Source organism: Nesoenas mayeri, assembly GCF_963082525.1.
Source record: "Nesoenas mayeri genome assembly, chromosome: 5".
NCBI lineage: Eukaryota > Metazoa > Chordata > Aves > Columbiformes > Columbidae > Nesoenas > Nesoenas mayeri.
In genome coordinates, this window is record NC_137548.1 from 5,089,921 (window position 1) to 5,106,271 (window position 16,351).

Sequence of the window (16,351 nt, forward strand, 5' to 3'; positions counted from 1 at the left end):
ATGTCAGCCCAGAAGGACAGCTGGGTTTCTTTGTTCTCTTTCCTGCTCTTCTGTGTTTCCTCCATCCTGATGTGGGGAAGTGCGAGGCTACTGCAGGAGCTGAGCCCCCAGGAGTATTTCAGTGGCTTACAAGCTGGCAGAGCATCCCTGGCTTATTTCAGCCGTAATGGTATGTATTTAATGAACAGTATGCATTTACATCAGCCTGACTTTTCAGCAAAGGCTCATATGAGGGTGTGTGTGGAAGTGGAACAATGAAGAGGCAATTCTTGACATTTTTAAACCCAAAGTGATTTGGAAGAGCTGGTGGAGCTCAGCTGGTAAATCTGAGTTTGCACAGTCCCAAGTGCTGCTGATTGGCATCTCTTGGAGTGGGATCTTCCCTGGCAGTGTCCCCAGGCATGCTCCTTCAAACCTCTTTATTCATTTTCTGAATTATTTTCTGGAGGTGGCCATAGAAGAGAAACCCACGCTCCTAAGGAGTTGTCCCCTCCAAGGGGCTGGGTTTCTCTTCCATTGTACCTCCCAGGAAAAGGGGTATCCCTTACATGCAGGGGAACTGAGGGCTGTCCAGAATTACAAGACGATCCTTGGCTTTGCTCCTCTTGTTCTGCTTCTTCATGACCCCAGATGTGTTCTCCAGAGACATTGGTGTGGACTGAGGCACTGACACAGAGGGGCTGGGTGTGTTAGGAAGGAAGGAGGGGAGACTTCAGGCATTCATGTTGTTTCCTGTAATTAGTTTTTTTCCAGTAAATACCTTACTCTTTGAGCAAGACCATATTGTGTCAAGCACTGTCTCAGTGCATGGCAGGAGGATACTCTTAACTCTGAGGACCTGCAGCCCAGTACAGCAGCACCCATCTGACAAAACCCTCAGCACCTCCACCAGCAGCACACCACAGCTCCCCATTTGCTCTGCTCAGGTCTGCTGGGATGTCCTGGGGACATTGTCTCAGGAGTGTTCTCATGGGGACCTCAGCATGTTACCACTCCAGAGCATGGGCAGTGAGTACCTTCAAGTACTCTCCTTGGCTTCTTCCATAAGGGAAAGGGGTGGAAACCATCTCTTTATTTGTTGTTTTAGTTTCTCCTGGTGCCCAGCCCTTCTTGGAACAGATTGAGAACTCAGTTGAGGCTCTTCAGGACTATGGCATTTCAGTGGTGAAGGTAAATGGGGGATGAGGAGTGGGACAGGCTATTTCTGCAGGGTTTCCTGCAGGGTGACCAGAGCTTCTCTCAACCCACCTTGGGGACTGACAGCAGTGGGATCCCATAAGAAGGGCCACAGAAATGATCCGAGGCTGGAACAGCTCTGCTGGGAGGACAGGCTGAGAGAGTTGGGGTGTTCAGCTGGAGAAAAGAAGCTCCAGGGAGACCTTATTGTGGTCTTTCTGTACTTAGAAGGGGCCAATAAGAATGATGGGGACAGACTTTTTAGCAGGGCCTGTTGCGACAGGACAGGGGGTGATGGTTTTAAACTAAAGGAGGGGAGATTTAGGCTGGACATGAGGAAGACATTTTTTACAATGAGGGTGGTGAGAGCCTGGCCCAGGTTGGCCAGAGAGGTGGTGGCTGAACCATCCCTGGAGACATCCCAGGCCAGGCTGGACGGGGCTCTGAGCAACCTGAGCTGGTGAAGATGTCCCTGCTCATGGCAGGGGTGGCACTGGGGGAGCTGGGAAGGTCCCTTCCCACACAAACCATTCTATGATTCTACACTTCTAATAAAGCAGGCGTTGGCTGTGCAGGACATCCCATTTTATCCCTTCCCCTGACCTTCCCTCTGCTCTTCGTGGGTTGTGTCACACCTTCTGCCCGTGGGACACAGGCAGGTTCCTGTATCCCAGAGTGGTCAATGCTGTGCCTGTGTCTCCAAACACAGTGAGCGAAGCAGAGGTTTAACCCCAGCCAGCAATCAAAACCATGACAGCCGCTCACTCACTCCCCCCACCCCACTCCCAAGTAGGGGAGAGAGTCAGAAGGGAAGGGACAAACTCATGGATTGAGATAAAAACCAGTTTAATAAAATAACTAAGTAATAGTAATGTATTTATACTGATAATATATTTAAATACATACATAAAAAATAAGTGATACTCAGTGCAATTCCTCACGAGTTCTATCCACACCAAGCAGCCAGTCATGGGAAGAGAGCACCTTGGTCCTGAACAGCCTGTCCGGGGAGAGAGAGAAAAGGCCAAAAGGGCAGAAAGGCCCCAAGACCCAGTGCAAAATGGCAGAACACCCAAAGGTGGAACTAAAGGAACTCCTGGATGGAGTCTTATTTGGGACTTGCCCAACCCCTGCACAGCTCCCTCCTGCCACCTCAGCCTGCAAGGAATGATGGATGGGGTCGCTTCACTTCTTTTTAATTCAGTGCAAGAAATATTTCCTATAAAGGGATTTTTTAGCTGAAACTTTATGCTGATTTAGGTGAGGGAGTTACAAATTCAGACAAGCTTAACTAGAGGATGAGAAGTGCTTATATATGTGTGTGTATGTATTTAATTTCCTCCAGATACAGGCTGAGTTTATTAAGCAAGCAGCGATCTGTTGCTTTAAATGTTCTGGGCAGATCATAAGATCTCTTGATCCCAACTGACTTAATTCAAGGCAGGCTGAACTGGAGGCCTGAAGTACAAAATCCAATCCCAAGCTCTGAACTCTGTTTTATTGTATTTTCTCTCCCAGCAGGTTTGGAAAAGCTTTATTTACACTTTTGAATGAAAGAAAGCTGTAGTGCTGTATGTTTGTAGTCATTTGTGGAGCTGAATGTCTAATTCCATGCTTTCAATGTCTAGGTTAATTGTCCCAAAGAGGATGTTTCAAGATACTGTAGAAAAGAAAACACATTAAGGAAAGCCTATCTGTTCAGGTGAGGGAGATTTTCTGGGCACCACACTGGGATTGCTTTCCAGTGTGAATGTTTGAAGGGAACGCTGTCAGTGATCAGAGATGTCTGTGTAGGAAGAGAGGAGCCATGAGGACGTCAGTGACATATAGTTTAGTGAAAAGCACCCCCAAAAGGTCCAACACACATAATAAAATAGATGCTTTTTCCTCACTGTGAAACCTCCCATCCTGCTCCATCTTCCTCTTGAGCTGCAGAGGGTTGTGCTGCTGCATGAAACCACAAGAGAAATCGTCCATCAGTGTTCTTCTGTCCGTCCCACCACCAGGATTCCAAACTTTCAATCAGCCCACTTGGCTTTGGATCTGCTCCTAGAAAGAAACACTCTTGGGTCCTCTTCCCATTGGTGTGATTAATAGCATCCTGGTTTGTATCAGCACTGATGTGGCCCAGGGCAGTGACCATCCCCATTGACTGGACACTGGTGAAGCCAAATCTCGAATCCTGGGGTGAGTTTTGGGCCCCTCAGGACCTTGAGGTGCTGGAGCGAGTTGAGAGAAGGGAACGGAGCTGGGGAAGGGGCTGGAGCACAAGTGTGATGGGAGCGGCTGAGGGACCTGGGGGGTTCAGCTGGAGCTGAGGGGAGACCTTCTGATCTCTGAACTGCCTGAAAGGAGCTTGGAGCCAGAGAGGTCGGGCTCTGCTCCCAAGGAACAAGTGACAGGACGAGAGGAAATGGCCTCAAGTTGCACCACAGGAGGTTTACATTGGATCTTGGGAACAAATTTCTTCCCAGAAAGGTCTGTGGGGCATTGGAACAGGCTGCCCAGGGCAGTGGTGCAGTCACCATCCCTGGAGGGGTTGAACAGGTGTGGAGATGAGGTTCTCAGGGACATGGGTTAGTGATGGACTTGGCAGTGTTGGGTTGGACTTGATGATCTTAAAGATCTTTTCCAACCAAAGCAATTCAATGACACTATGATCTGCCTTGGATGAGAAGGTTTAGCTCTTGAATTATCCATGGGATGTTGGATGGAAGCTTCTCCATGTATCAGCTCAGTTCTCACTGGCTGTTGTACGTGACCCACAGAAACATTTCCTCTGGTGGTGAGGGTCTATAGAACGAAGTTGGTATATAGAGATCTTCTGTCAGTCTGTGCTGGTGAAATGGCCACAACAGAGGTGACTTGACCAAAACAGCATTGCCCGGACACCTATTCCTACAAAATTCCCAAATTTAGTCCTGGCGTTTTCTTTCTATCCCTACCTGCCAGCAGATATCTGGAGGTATTCAGCAGAGTGAAAATTGAGTACATGTAGTTAATTTTTCATAGTTTCTCTGCTGATACTCTTTTTTCCCTCTCCAGAGGTAACGTGCTGATCAGAGAGTTCCCCACCGATGCCTTGTTTGATGTGAACTCCATTGTTGCAAATGTTTTGTTGTAAGTACAAACCAGATTCATCTCTGTGAAATCATTTGCTTTCCATTTTCACTTCTTGATAGAAAGTTTTGCATAAATACAAACCTCACGTATTGCAGGGGCTGCTCCCAGCCAAGCAGAAGGCTCCTTCTCGCTTTGTTATGGTTTGACCCTGTTAAACCTATGTCCTTGAGATGCACATCTGGACAGCTGTATTTGGCTGTGAATCTTCAATCTGCCAGCAAGAAGCTGGAATTTTACCTTGTTTTTCCCATCACTGTTATGTGGCTGTAAATTTGCTCTTGAAAGAAAGCAGTTGCTAATGAGTTTCTTCTGACTCCTCAGCGCCCTGCTCTTTAATGAAGTTAAATACGTTGAAACATTGGCGGATCTTCAGAACATTGAAAATACGTTAAAAGGGAGGTCGAACATGGTCTTTGCCTACGTACCAGCTACTGGGACAGCAGGTATTAACACTGAGCTTTTCATCTTTGGTCTCCTCCCAGAGTTTTTCCTACCAAAGTGAAAGGGAACTGGGTCTCTGCCCCAAAATCCTGCAAATGGAGGATCAAGGAAACCTGAAAGGGCCACCTAGACACAAGTTGTCCACCTCTGTCTGTCTTGCTGTGTTTTCAAAGGGACCAGTTACACCAGAAAAGTTCTGCGGGGAGCACACAAACATTCAGAAATGTTGCAAACATTTGCTGGGAGTACACAAACAGGCAAACGTGGTGAAGGGGCTGGAGCACAAGTGTGATGGGAGCGGCTGAGGGACCTGGGGGGTTCAGCTGGAGAACAGGAGCTGAGGGGAGACCTTCTCGCTCTCTGCAACTACCTGAAAGGAGGCTGCAGCATGGGGAGTGTTGGTCTCTTGTTCCAGGTAACAAGTGACAGGATGAGAGGACATGGCCTCAAGTTGCACCAGGGGAGGCTGAGGTTGGATCTTGGGAACAATTTCTTCCTGGAAAGGGTTTTTGGGCATTGGAATAGGCTGCCAGGGCAGTGGTGGAGTCACCATCCCTGGAGGGGTTTAAAAAATGCGGAAATGAGTTTCTCAGGGACATGGGTTAGTGCCAAGGGTGGGTTAATGGTTGGACTTGATGATCTTGAGGTTCTCTTCCAACCAAAATGACTCTATGATTCAGAGAAGGACATGAGAGGCAAAGCAAGCCAGTGGTTGCTGTCTTAATAAATAAATAAACCCATTGGCTTATCTCTGGTTATGCAGTGAAATGGGTTCATTTACACCATCTGTGTGTTACTGGGGGTCACCAACTGGTTTGAGTTTCAGTTACTCCGTTACCATCGTAGTGTTTCTTCAGACAGCTGTGGCTTTTTATCAAGAGTTTCTGAAAGCCTGGGCATTGATATTTGCAACTGGGGAGGATGAAGAGTGAGAGCTGAAAGGAGCTGTGATGAGTTTCTCTTGCTTTTCTCTTTCCAGAGCACAGAGCTGTGATGGAGGCTGCTTTTGTCTATGGGACTGTCCACCAGTTTGTTCTGACAACTGAGGCGACGCTGTTGAAAGACAGCGGGTATGTCCGAACACACGCAGATACCCACATAAACCAGGCAAAGCTGCCTCCTTGCACCATTTTCTCTATTTATGGTTTCTCAGCTTCAGAGATCAAATCTGGGATGGTGTTAGGATGTGATGCCAAGAGTGGACAGTCAGATCTGTTTTGTTTTTCCAAAACCAGCTGCTGCCTGTGTTCTTGGGCTTGGTCTAGCCATGCTGTTTGTGACTGTTCATTGAGTGAGATTTTATAGAAGAACCTACTCTCTCCTTTCCATAGCTGACAGATCAAACCTCGGCCAAGCTGAGGTAGCTGATGTTATAGTCTTAAAATACTCAGGTTTATGCTTTGATGATCAAGTCTGGCCAGCTGAGAAGGGTAAGAACTGCTGTAGTGGGTCGTAGCAAAGCACATCCAGCTCCATAGGTGCTTCCCAAAGGGCTCTGAGGACATGGATGTGTGTTGCCGTCAGCTTCCCATCTTCTGGCCCTCAGAGGTTTCGGGACTCTCAGAGGTGGGAACTGAACCTGTATCATGGTGTTAACAGCCACCAGATATTTAAAACACATTTTTAGTTTTCATCTCTGCAACTTCTGGCAGTGGTGAGTTCTGCAGTTCAGCTGCATGAGACTCTGCTCCCTGGAGTGTTGCATTTGGGACATCCCACCTAATGGCTTCACTGGAGCTGGTGCAGGAGGAGCTGCATTAGAAGGGCAGGTCCTTCAATGCCGCTTGCTGCTGATGTGACCTACTGCAGTCCGGAAATGGAGGAAGGTGGGAATACCACATAGCATGTTGCGTCTTCAGCAAAGCATTTGTCCAACCATCTGCCTGCTTTCACAGATAACACCAGGGTAAGCATCAAAGCAGCCTCTTCCCGAGATGCCATCATGTCCTCGCAGGATTTTGATCAGGGATAGCATTTCGTGGTTGCCACTAGATGGCACGATTGTCATTTGGACAGGAATTGGCTTCATTCTCCTGAAAGGAGAAGACACCAACAGACCATCTTAGCTGATTAAATGGTGGCAGCTTCACACAACTTGAACAGCTTTCAGCCAACCGGGGTGTCAAACTTTGGGTTCTTAATACTACACACTGCTCTTCCATAGGGAGATCCTAAAGTCCTTTATGAAGAAGGTGACCCCTATTTTTAGAGGTGGGGAATAGATGTGTAAGAAAAGAGATGTGACCTCCCAAAGGTGACCTCCAGGCTAACACCAGAGATGGTATCAGAGCAGGAACCACTAACTAGGGAACCACCCAGGGAACTCAGTCTCACTACTTCCTTTGGTGCAGCCAAAAGCAATGCTGTTCAAAGGTGCAATATTCCTTATGCTGTCTGTAAGATGTCATCAGTGAGGTAGCAGACATGAGCAAAGCTGTACTTCAGCTGTCCTCCTGCCAGGATCTCTGCTGGAGTGGTATGGCTGCTGCTACTGAGAAAAGCTCAATTTGTGTCCTTCTTAAACCAAATATTCTGGGACTCTTTTATATCTCGTGAACCACGGTTTTTAGTAGATATTCAGCACAGTTTTGAAAGGTGCTTGAACATAATTTTATCTGTCAGTAGTAGGGCTCTTGGAGATGTCTCACGAGCCTGCCAAACCCTGAAGTTGAGGATCATCTGCCCTGTAAAAGACATCGACAAACATGGTCATTCTTTCAGGGTGTATTAAAACCCCACAGTGGATGCCTAGCTCAACATGGGTTTTGTTTTCTCTCTCCCAGCAATGATGAGCCTCATGTGTTGTCTGCCCAGCTCTTGTTCTGCCACTGCCAGCAGGCCACAGACCTGGCACAGCCCTGCAGGAGGACAGCCATGGAGCAGCCACTGACCTTGCTCAACATCCACAGGCACCTCAAGCTCATGGGGGCTCCTCTGGTGGTAGGTCTGGTGAAGAGGAGCCACCAGGGCTGGTGGGCATGAGGGCAGCTGGGGTGGGTGTGAGGATGAGGGAGGTGTGAGCTGAGGGTGAGAATCTGCCCCTTCTCCATGAAGGTCATGACAAAGCTCCCAGGTTGGGTCCAAGCAAGGACCAGGCATGGAGCTGGATGGGAGCGACACTCCATTGCACTGCTCAGCTTGCTTAGAGCTTTCCAGGGAGAGCCTGGCACTGGTGTGTGCTCCTCCAGTTGTCTGTGAGCACCATGAGTGGGGATGGGGTGGAGGTGCCCCTTGGACTTCACTGGGACATCTGGAATGGAACAGTATAGAATAGAATGGAATAGTTTGATTGAAAGGGACCTACAATGATCATCTGGTCCAACTGCTTGACCATTTCAGAGCTGACCACAAGTTAAAGCAAATTATTAAGGGCATTGTCCAAATGTCTGTTAAGCACTGGCAGACTTGAGGCATCGACCACCTCTCTAAGAAGCCTGTTGCAGTGTTTGACCACACTTTTGGTAAAGAAATGCTTCTAAATGTCCAGCCTAAACCTTCACTGGTGTAGGTTTGAACCATTCCCCCATGTCCTATCACTTGATCCTAGAGAGAAGAGCTCAGCACCTCCCTCTCCACTTCTCCTCAGGAAGCTGTAGAGAGCCATGAGGTCACTCCTCAGCTTTCTTTTTTCCCAAACTAGACAAACCCAAAGTCCTCAACCACTCCTCTAGGCTCCTCGCAGGAGGCTCAGCACCCTGGCGTGTTCGATATGGCTTATTCATTCATTGGTGAGCACAAGGGCCAGGAGACTCCCTCCCATCTCCTCTTCCCACCGGGCTGTGAACTTCAGCAAGCCTCCAGTTCCCACTGGTGACGTCTGCCCACGTGAAAGGGTGGACAGATGAGCTGGGAAGCAATGGGGCTCTGAGCAACCTGCTCTAGTTGAAGATGTCCTTGCCTATTGCAGGGGAGTTGGACTAGATCACCTTGAAAGGTCCCTTCCAACCCAAACTGTTCTATCATTCCTTCTGTGCCACCCTTCTGGGTGAGGCCCATGGTGGGAAGGAACCTCATTAAGCAGTTCCTTGCTGTCATGAAGCAGCATGTCCAAGGCAGGAAGGGAGCTCTTGCATGTTGGGGCTGGGGTTTTCAAACTGCTTTGGGGATTGGATTCCAGGTAAATAAAAATTAATGGGGTTTTGACATCTGGAGTTGCTAAGTCACCAAAAACACACTTAATGAAGTTCAGGTTTTTAGCAGGGAAGGTCATGACAGGTTGGAACAGTTTAATCAGGGTTGTGTGGGTTCTGCTTTGACGGATGTTTTAGAATCAGGGTTGGAGGTTTTTTTCTCGAGGGTGTCTTTATTTCTGTGACTGGGGAACGCATGGTGGCTTGGGCTGTGCAGGAGACAAGCTGAGTTACCTTCAACTGTGTGGAGATGTGCTTCAGTATAACCATGTCTTTTCTCCAGACAGAGGTTGCTGAGGACCCAGAGAAGGTTTCCACCGTTCACTTGCAGCTTGGGCTACCACTTGTGTTCATCCTCAGCCAGAAAGAGACCTATGAGGCTGACAGGAGAACAGCAGAGTTTGTGGCCTGGCAGCTCTTGGGGAAAGCAGGAGTTGCCCTTCTGTCCAGGTATTTGCTCTCAGGTGTTTTGGGGGTTCTCCTTGGTTTTTGCGATATCTCTGAGCTTGGCTACACCACCGCTAGGACAATAATCAGTGGGCTTATTCACATTTGTATGAGAAGCAGTAAAACTAGGTTATATCCTGTGAGAGGATGACACATTTAAGGACTTGTCTAGAATCAGATTAGGTTGGTTTCAGACTGGCTGAAGGTATAGAAATGCTTGAGTCTCTTGCTGACTTAGAAGTGGAAAACAGTCAGTCTAAGAGAGATTTTTGGAAAAGAAACAGCACAGATGGAAGGTTTTGTGTTTAGCCCTCGATTTAAGAGCAGAAGGAGATCCAGTAAAGAAGGTGGACTGTGGGTGCTGGGACTTGGCAGGGTTCTCTGCTCAGTTAGTGGTGCCTCCTCAGTCAACAAGGGCTCTCTGGGTTAGGCCAGCATGCTTGATCCCCAGGACAGGAGACACGCTTGTGGGTGGCCATGGGGCAGCTGTGTAGTGGAGATCTGTTGGCTTCCTCTGCAGCTGACCACTGGTCCCTTGTGTCTACTCCATGGGCCCTGGAGCAGCCTGTGTACACCAGACTGGCTTGTGTTTGCAAATACTTCCATGGTGTCTGGCTGAAGGAGGTGTGCAGCCCCTGGGGACATGGTTACCTGGCCTTTGGGGGTGTCTGCTGGAAGCTTTGAAGATGGGAGGAGGTGGAGGAAGGATGAGTGTGGGCTCTCTTCTTCCAGCTTTCTGCCATCATGGTACCTCCCTGTATGGAAACACTTTGTCACTGTGTTTACTGATCAACTGTACTGGGATATGGCTACCAGCTCATGGGCAAAGACCCAGATCACAGAAAGGGCATCCAAACCCCTTGCAAAATAAATATACAATCATAGAATCATTTTGATTGGAAAAGACCTTTAAGATCATCAAGTCCAACCATTAACCAAACACTGCCAAGGCCAACTCTAACCCATGTCCCTAAGAACCTCGTCTCTATGTCTGTTCAACCCTCCAGGGATGGTGACTCCACCACTGCCCTGGGCAGCCTGTTCCAATGCCCGACAGCCCTTTCCAGGAAGAAATTGTTCCCAAGATCCAATCTGAACTTCCCCTGGTGCGACTTGAGGCCGTTTCCTCTTGTCCTATCACTTGTTCCTTGGGATAAGAGACCAACCCCCTCCATGCTCCAGGTTCCTTTCAGGCAGTTCAGAGATCAGAAGGTCTCCCCTCAGCTCCTGTTCTCCAGCTGAACCCCCCAGGTCCCTCAGCCGCTCCATCACACTTGTGCTCCAGCCCCTTCCCCAGCTCTGTTCCCTTCTCTGAAGTTGCTCCAGCACCTCAAGGCCTTTCTTGGCATGTGGGGCCCAAAACTGACCTTGGGATTGGCGTTTTGGCCTGACCGGTGCCCAGCACAGGGGAATGGTCACTGCCCTGGTCCTGCTGGCCACACTAGTGCTGGCAAAAGCCAGGATGCTGGTCGTCTTTTTGGCCACCTGGATGCATGTTAGCTCATGTTCAGCTGCTGTTGACCAACACCCCAAGGTCCCTTTCCACTGCGCAGCTTTCCAGCTGCTCTTCCTCGAGCCTGTAACATTATACACCACACGTGGTGTCAGCCCCACCAGAAGGTCTCTTGGAGCGTATTTCTCCACCACTGATGCTGATTCTGGGTTCCTGCAAGTTCTCTGGGGCACTGAAGCACAACTCCATGAGGACATGGTGCTGCTGGGAGAGGTGGGCTTGTCAGCCAGGCAGGCTGAATGAATACATGTCACACCATCTAATGTTCACTTTGTGTTTTGGAAGGGACCTCGTAGATTCGAACATTCTGCTCCGGTCAAACGTCGCTCTCAAGACACCAGATGAGGTTAGACACTGGATTTCTTTATTGTACAAGTCTTATTTCCCTATCTGGGAGCGTTGCTCTTGAGAAGTGTTGGCATGTTGCTCACCTCTGTTGTTACTTGACGGTCTTGCCAGAAGCTCATGGAGAAGTGTCTTTCCCAAGATGCCCACATGTATTTGGAACTGCCTGAGTTTGGTGCTGCAGAGCAACTGTGCCTGCTTACAGGAGACAAAAAAAGTGTTTATCTTGGGTTCAAAATGTAGAGTGACACCTCCATTATACCTTAAGGCAACGCAAGGTTGCAGACTACTGAAGGGAGGAGCTCAAGTGCAATTTCCCCAGACATCTGGACTTCTAAAGGCCATTGGCCCCTTAGGAAAGGCATTGAAAAGATGGGAGAGGAAATGAGGCTGAAACTAAGAGCAAACAACCAAAGGCCTGTGCTGAAATGATGTAAGCGAACGCCTTTGGCAGTGATCTGGGAAAAGGGCAGGGTGTGAGTTAAATGAGGTTGATCAAGATGAGCTCAACCCTGGAGGGACCTGACCCAGCTTGTGAGGCAAGATGGAATTTGGTGCCGACAAATGCCAGGGAGCACATGTTGCCCCAGATTACCTGCACTGTCACATTTGCAGAGATACAGGATCAGACCTGAAACTGGGTGTCCCCTGAGGGCTTCCCTTGCCCTGGTGAGAGATGTGTGTGTTGTGTTCCTCCTCTTAGAGCCAATGGGAGGTGCCAGCAGTTTGTCATTCCTCTCAGTTCATTATCAAATTCATTTTCTCCGAAATGCCTTTCACTGAGACAGTGCCAGAACTTGTTTTAAGCCGACAAGGTCTCATTTCTCAGAAATACATTTTGCTCTTTTCTGTCCATGGGTTGGCAGCCCTTGTACGCTTGGGACCACTTCTCCTGGGTTGAGCTCCATGAGATACAGGATTTTTTGTGCCAGTTTCCCAGACTGCGATAGGCTGCTCTGACCCAGGCTCCCCTCTCTAGAGTGGGGACAGTCAAGAGGACCCTGTACCTCCTCATTCTCTTTCACTGTTTGGCCACTGGGCTTTATCTTGCAATGGTGGATCTATATGAAGATGCTGGGAGGTGGAGCGGGTGTTCACCTTCACCCCAGGATCCCACATAGCCACAGTTTCCTCCTGGCAAGAAAAAGTCAACCTGGAGTGAGAAAAACTTAAGCCCAGGTGAAACTGGGTCAAAGAAACATGGCCCAGAAGCTCCCCTGTTTAGCAGCTTTGAAATATGCCCAAAAATAAGGAATTGGGTGATGGTTCCCCATCAGCCTTGAGTTTGGTTTGCAGACAGAATAGGCAGAGGGTGATGTTTTGCTCTCACTGATTCATTCTGTTTTCTTTAGGGAGTGCCAATCAAATACCTGGTCTTGGAAGACACTGATGAAGTTATTACCCTGGTGGAAGACAAGAGCAAGGTCAAACAAATCCAAGAGGAGGAGGAGGAGGACGAGGAGGTTGAGAATGAAAAAGAGAATAACAATCAAGGTGCACAACTAAACAGGGAAAAGCTGATTGTCATCTGATAGGACACGTAATCAGCATCTGCTAGAGGCAGCAAGCATTTGTTAAAACATCAGAGAACACTTTTGCAAATCCCAGGCAAACCATCACAGTCACATCACACCATACAAAGTGGCTCTTGTATTCTCTGCAGAACACTGGGGGTTGGTGACAGACAGGCGTAATTTTTAGGGGAAACACGAGGAAAGAAAATCAGCAGTTGTTAGAGGAACAGTTGCAGAGGTCCTGCATGAGGCAGAGGGATGATCATGCTGAGTGAATCCAGCTTCAGAGGCGTGAGGGTTTAAAGTGCACCCAATGCTGGCTCCTCTTTAAGCGTCAGATGAAGCATCTCAGAATTATCAGTCCCTTTGGAAAGGTTTGAGATGTGTTTGTCTGAGAGCTGTTCCAGACTTGCCTTCCCCAGGGAGAAAACACTGACCTTTGAAATGTTTCCTTGAAAATACATTTGTTTTCCAAACAAAATTGGTTTTGTTTTCCCAAGAAAAGCGTTGCAAGATCCTAGAGGAGCCAACATGCTTAAAGAATAAGGTTCAAATCAGAGGGTACAACTGGTGTGAGATGTGGTAAGTGGATAGGATGGGATAACCTCTGCTGTGAGGACAGGCTGAGAGCATTGAGGTGTTAAGCTTGGAGAAGAGGAGCTCTGGGGAGACCTTATTACAGCCTTTCTGTACTTAAAAGGGGCTGATAAGAAAGATGGGGACAAACTTTTTAGCAGGGCCTGTTGCGATAGGACAAGGGGTGATGGTTTTAAACTAAAGGAGGGAGATTCAGGCCAGACATGAGGAAGGCATTTTTTGTAGTGAGGGTGGTGAGGCACTGGGACAGGTTGTCCAGAGCGGTGGTGGATGAACCATCCCTGGAGACATCCCAGGCCAGGCTGGACGGGGCTCTGAGCAACCTGAGCTGGTGAAGATGTCCCTGCTCATGGCAGGGGTGGCACTGGGGGAGCTTTGAAGCTCCCTTCCAACCCAAACTGTTCTGTGATTCTGAGTGTGTTTTGATGAGTTTGTGTGTGTGTGCCTGTGGTTTCACTCCTCCATATCAGGCAATTATCCACTGCTTACAGTCACCACCTCTCTGCTGGGGGGTGCTGCCTCACTAAAACATGCCGATGGGCTGGAACTAGGGGCTGCAGATCCCTCTGTCCTGTGCATATCCCCATATTCATGCTCAGCTGTGGGTCCCTTGCAGATATTCAAGATGATCAAGTGGTGGAAGCAGTTTCCAGGGACAAGAAGCGAGAGCTGCCCCTGGAGCAGATCCTTGCTCTGACGGAGGAGACTTTCCACTCTGCCCTCTCGGAGACTGCCCGCACGGTGGTGATGTTTTATGCCAGCTGTGAGTATGAAATGTGGCCTGGCGGTCCCTTCTCTAAGCTTGCGCTGCTCACCATGCTTTCTGTAATATGGTGATCCTGTAGACAAGTTTTAACGATAAATAAATGCTGTTTCCTGCCCCATGTGCCTCCACCCAATGTCAGCAATCAGATTAAATCAGCTTTTCTCATTGAGTGATGCAGTGTGAAGACAATATCTCTCAGTACAGAATAAATCAATGTGCATAGGTTTTTAACCTTCATTTTACAGGTACCGAATGTGGAACAAGAGGGGAAATGGTGGTAGCACGGGCTCATGTGTTAGCCTAGACAAGCCAGTTGCTGTCTGCTGCACAGAAGCATAAAGTCCAATTTTCTGTACTTTTTTGAAGTCTTTCAGAGCTGGAAGCACCTCAGTGTGCAGAGAATCATAACGTGACTTTGTCAGAGAGCAGGATGGGTCTGGTCTGTCACCTCTGTGTTCCTCAGGGCTGTGTCTCTCCTGTGTTTCAGGGGAAGCAGTGTCCCTGGCAGTGCTGCGGTCTTACATCGAGGTGGCTGATCACCTGAAAGGTAAGGAGCCACAGGTCTGAATGCTTGACACCTGGCATGCACCTGCCCTGGCAGCAGGAACCAGAAGACTGAAGATATTGGTGGTACCTCACTGCCTCACCCAGAATATGCTAGTTTTGATTTCCCAAACTCTTAAGGAAGGCACACCCGCATCAGGTTGCTTGTGAGGAGTCCTTTGGTTCTTATTTGGGGATTTTTGCAGTCCATTTGTGCATCTATAAGGTCATGGGACTGGGAATGTGGCCTGCTGCCATCGCCTCGTGGTGTTGGTGTAAACTGGTACACACCAGCTGCCCAAACTGCCTTGCAGCTGAGGTGGTGATGCTGGTGGGCACTATGACAGTGTGGTGGATAATGGTGATGGTGGTGATGATGCTGATGGTGATGTTGGTGGGCACAGTGACAGAGTGATGGATGATAGGGATGATGATGGTCAAACTGGTGGGCACGGTGACTGTGTGATGTATGATGGTGATGATGATGGGCACAGCAACAGCGCGACGGATGATTGTGATGGTGGTGATGGTGATGTTGGTGGGCACAGCGACAGCGCGATGGATGATGGTGGTGGCGGTGATGATGATGTTGTTGGGCACAGTGTCTATGTGATGGGTGATGGTGATGATGATGGTGGTAGAGCAAGGGGAGGCCCAGGGCAGAGCACCAGCAGCAGTGGGTGACACAGGGTGGGCTTTGGACCAATGGGGTGGGGAAACAGCAGGCACTGTAGGGTGCATCACAGGAACAGGGTGCTGTTTGTGCCCCTCAGTGCTAGGTCCTGCACAGGGCAAGGAGATGCACTACACACTGAACAGCAAATCACAGTGCTGGGTGGCACATCATATCTCCTGTCCTTGAAAGTACTCATTCTGGAAAGGAGCAGAAATTGGCTCTGGCTTTGGTGGGAAGTGTGATGGGCAGGTGTGGGCAGGCCCAGATCCACCAGAACAGGATGGTGTGTCAGAGAAAGAATTTACGGTGACTGCACCTTCAGGACCTGCAGACTGGCTTAATTACATGGGCAGTCTCACAGGCAGCCACAGAAATCCTGCTTTAGCAGGTGGGTTGGACTGGATGATCTCCAGAGGTCCCTTCCAACCCCAACCATTCTGTGACCCTGTGATACAGAGCCTGCAGAGGACCCAGCCAGCTTTCTGGGAAGAAGATACAGTGGGAGTTTCTTATGAGAAACCCTCCTGGGAACGCTGCGGACTGTGCTGTGGTTTGGATTAAAGTGGTTTTGCATTCATAGTTTGCATGAAGCAAAGTCACCAGCAGCTTTGATCTGGACTGAAATCCTGGGAATAAACAGGAAAGCTCAGGGAGGGTTGTTGTTAGAGACATTATGGTTGTTGATGGCTTGGAGTTTGTTTTAGACTCCCTGGCAGTCTGAGGAGCAACCTGGGAGGGTCAGTGGATGAAACCCTGCCTCTTCCTGAGCTTCACCATGTGTTTTTTGAATCATCTGTACACAATCTCGGTATATGGAAGCAGCCACAGGCAGATTCTCAACAGAGATTAGGAACTGGTTGGGGTCAGAGCCTTTTCTCTGTGATCAGTGATGTCCCACCAAAGACTCCCAGGCCAGATGTGACCTGTGGAATGACTCCAGTCTGCTTTCCCTGCTGTGGCCTTAGAGAGGACGGGGAAAGGCTGTGTTAGTGGATTTGGAGATGTGGAGATCCTTTGCCTCTGCTGCTGAGGGAGCCTCAGTCCCAGGCAGAACTACCAGAGGAGCTGGAAGACCTAAAA

At 49.0% G+C, this 16,351-nt stretch overlaps 1 protein-coding gene across 1 annotated transcript in view; it reads left to right on the plus strand.

Moving 5' to 3' along the window:
- TXNDC16 (thioredoxin domain containing 16) overlaps positions 1-16,351 on the plus strand; it is a gene marked incomplete at both ends in the record, with an annotated part of 35,423 nt that continues 19,072 nt past the window's right edge. Inside the window, 12 exons of the mRNA XM_080346019.1 lie at positions 1-169; positions 1,088-1,170; positions 2,805-2,878; positions 4,222-4,296; positions 4,621-4,742; positions 5,720-5,810; positions 7,524-7,680; positions 9,154-9,320; positions 11,116-11,176; positions 12,528-12,669; positions 13,903-14,049; positions 14,540-14,599. Coding sequence (XP_080202145.1) covers positions 1-169; positions 1,088-1,170; positions 2,805-2,878; positions 4,222-4,296; positions 4,621-4,742; positions 5,720-5,810; positions 7,524-7,680; positions 9,154-9,320; positions 11,116-11,176; positions 12,528-12,669; positions 13,903-14,049; positions 14,540-14,599 — 1,348 coding nt within the window. The remainder of the gene's footprint in view (positions 170-1,087; positions 1,171-2,804; positions 2,879-4,221; positions 4,297-4,620; positions 4,743-5,719; positions 5,811-7,523; positions 7,681-9,153; positions 9,321-11,115; positions 11,177-12,527; positions 12,670-13,902; positions 14,050-14,539; positions 14,600-16,351) is intronic.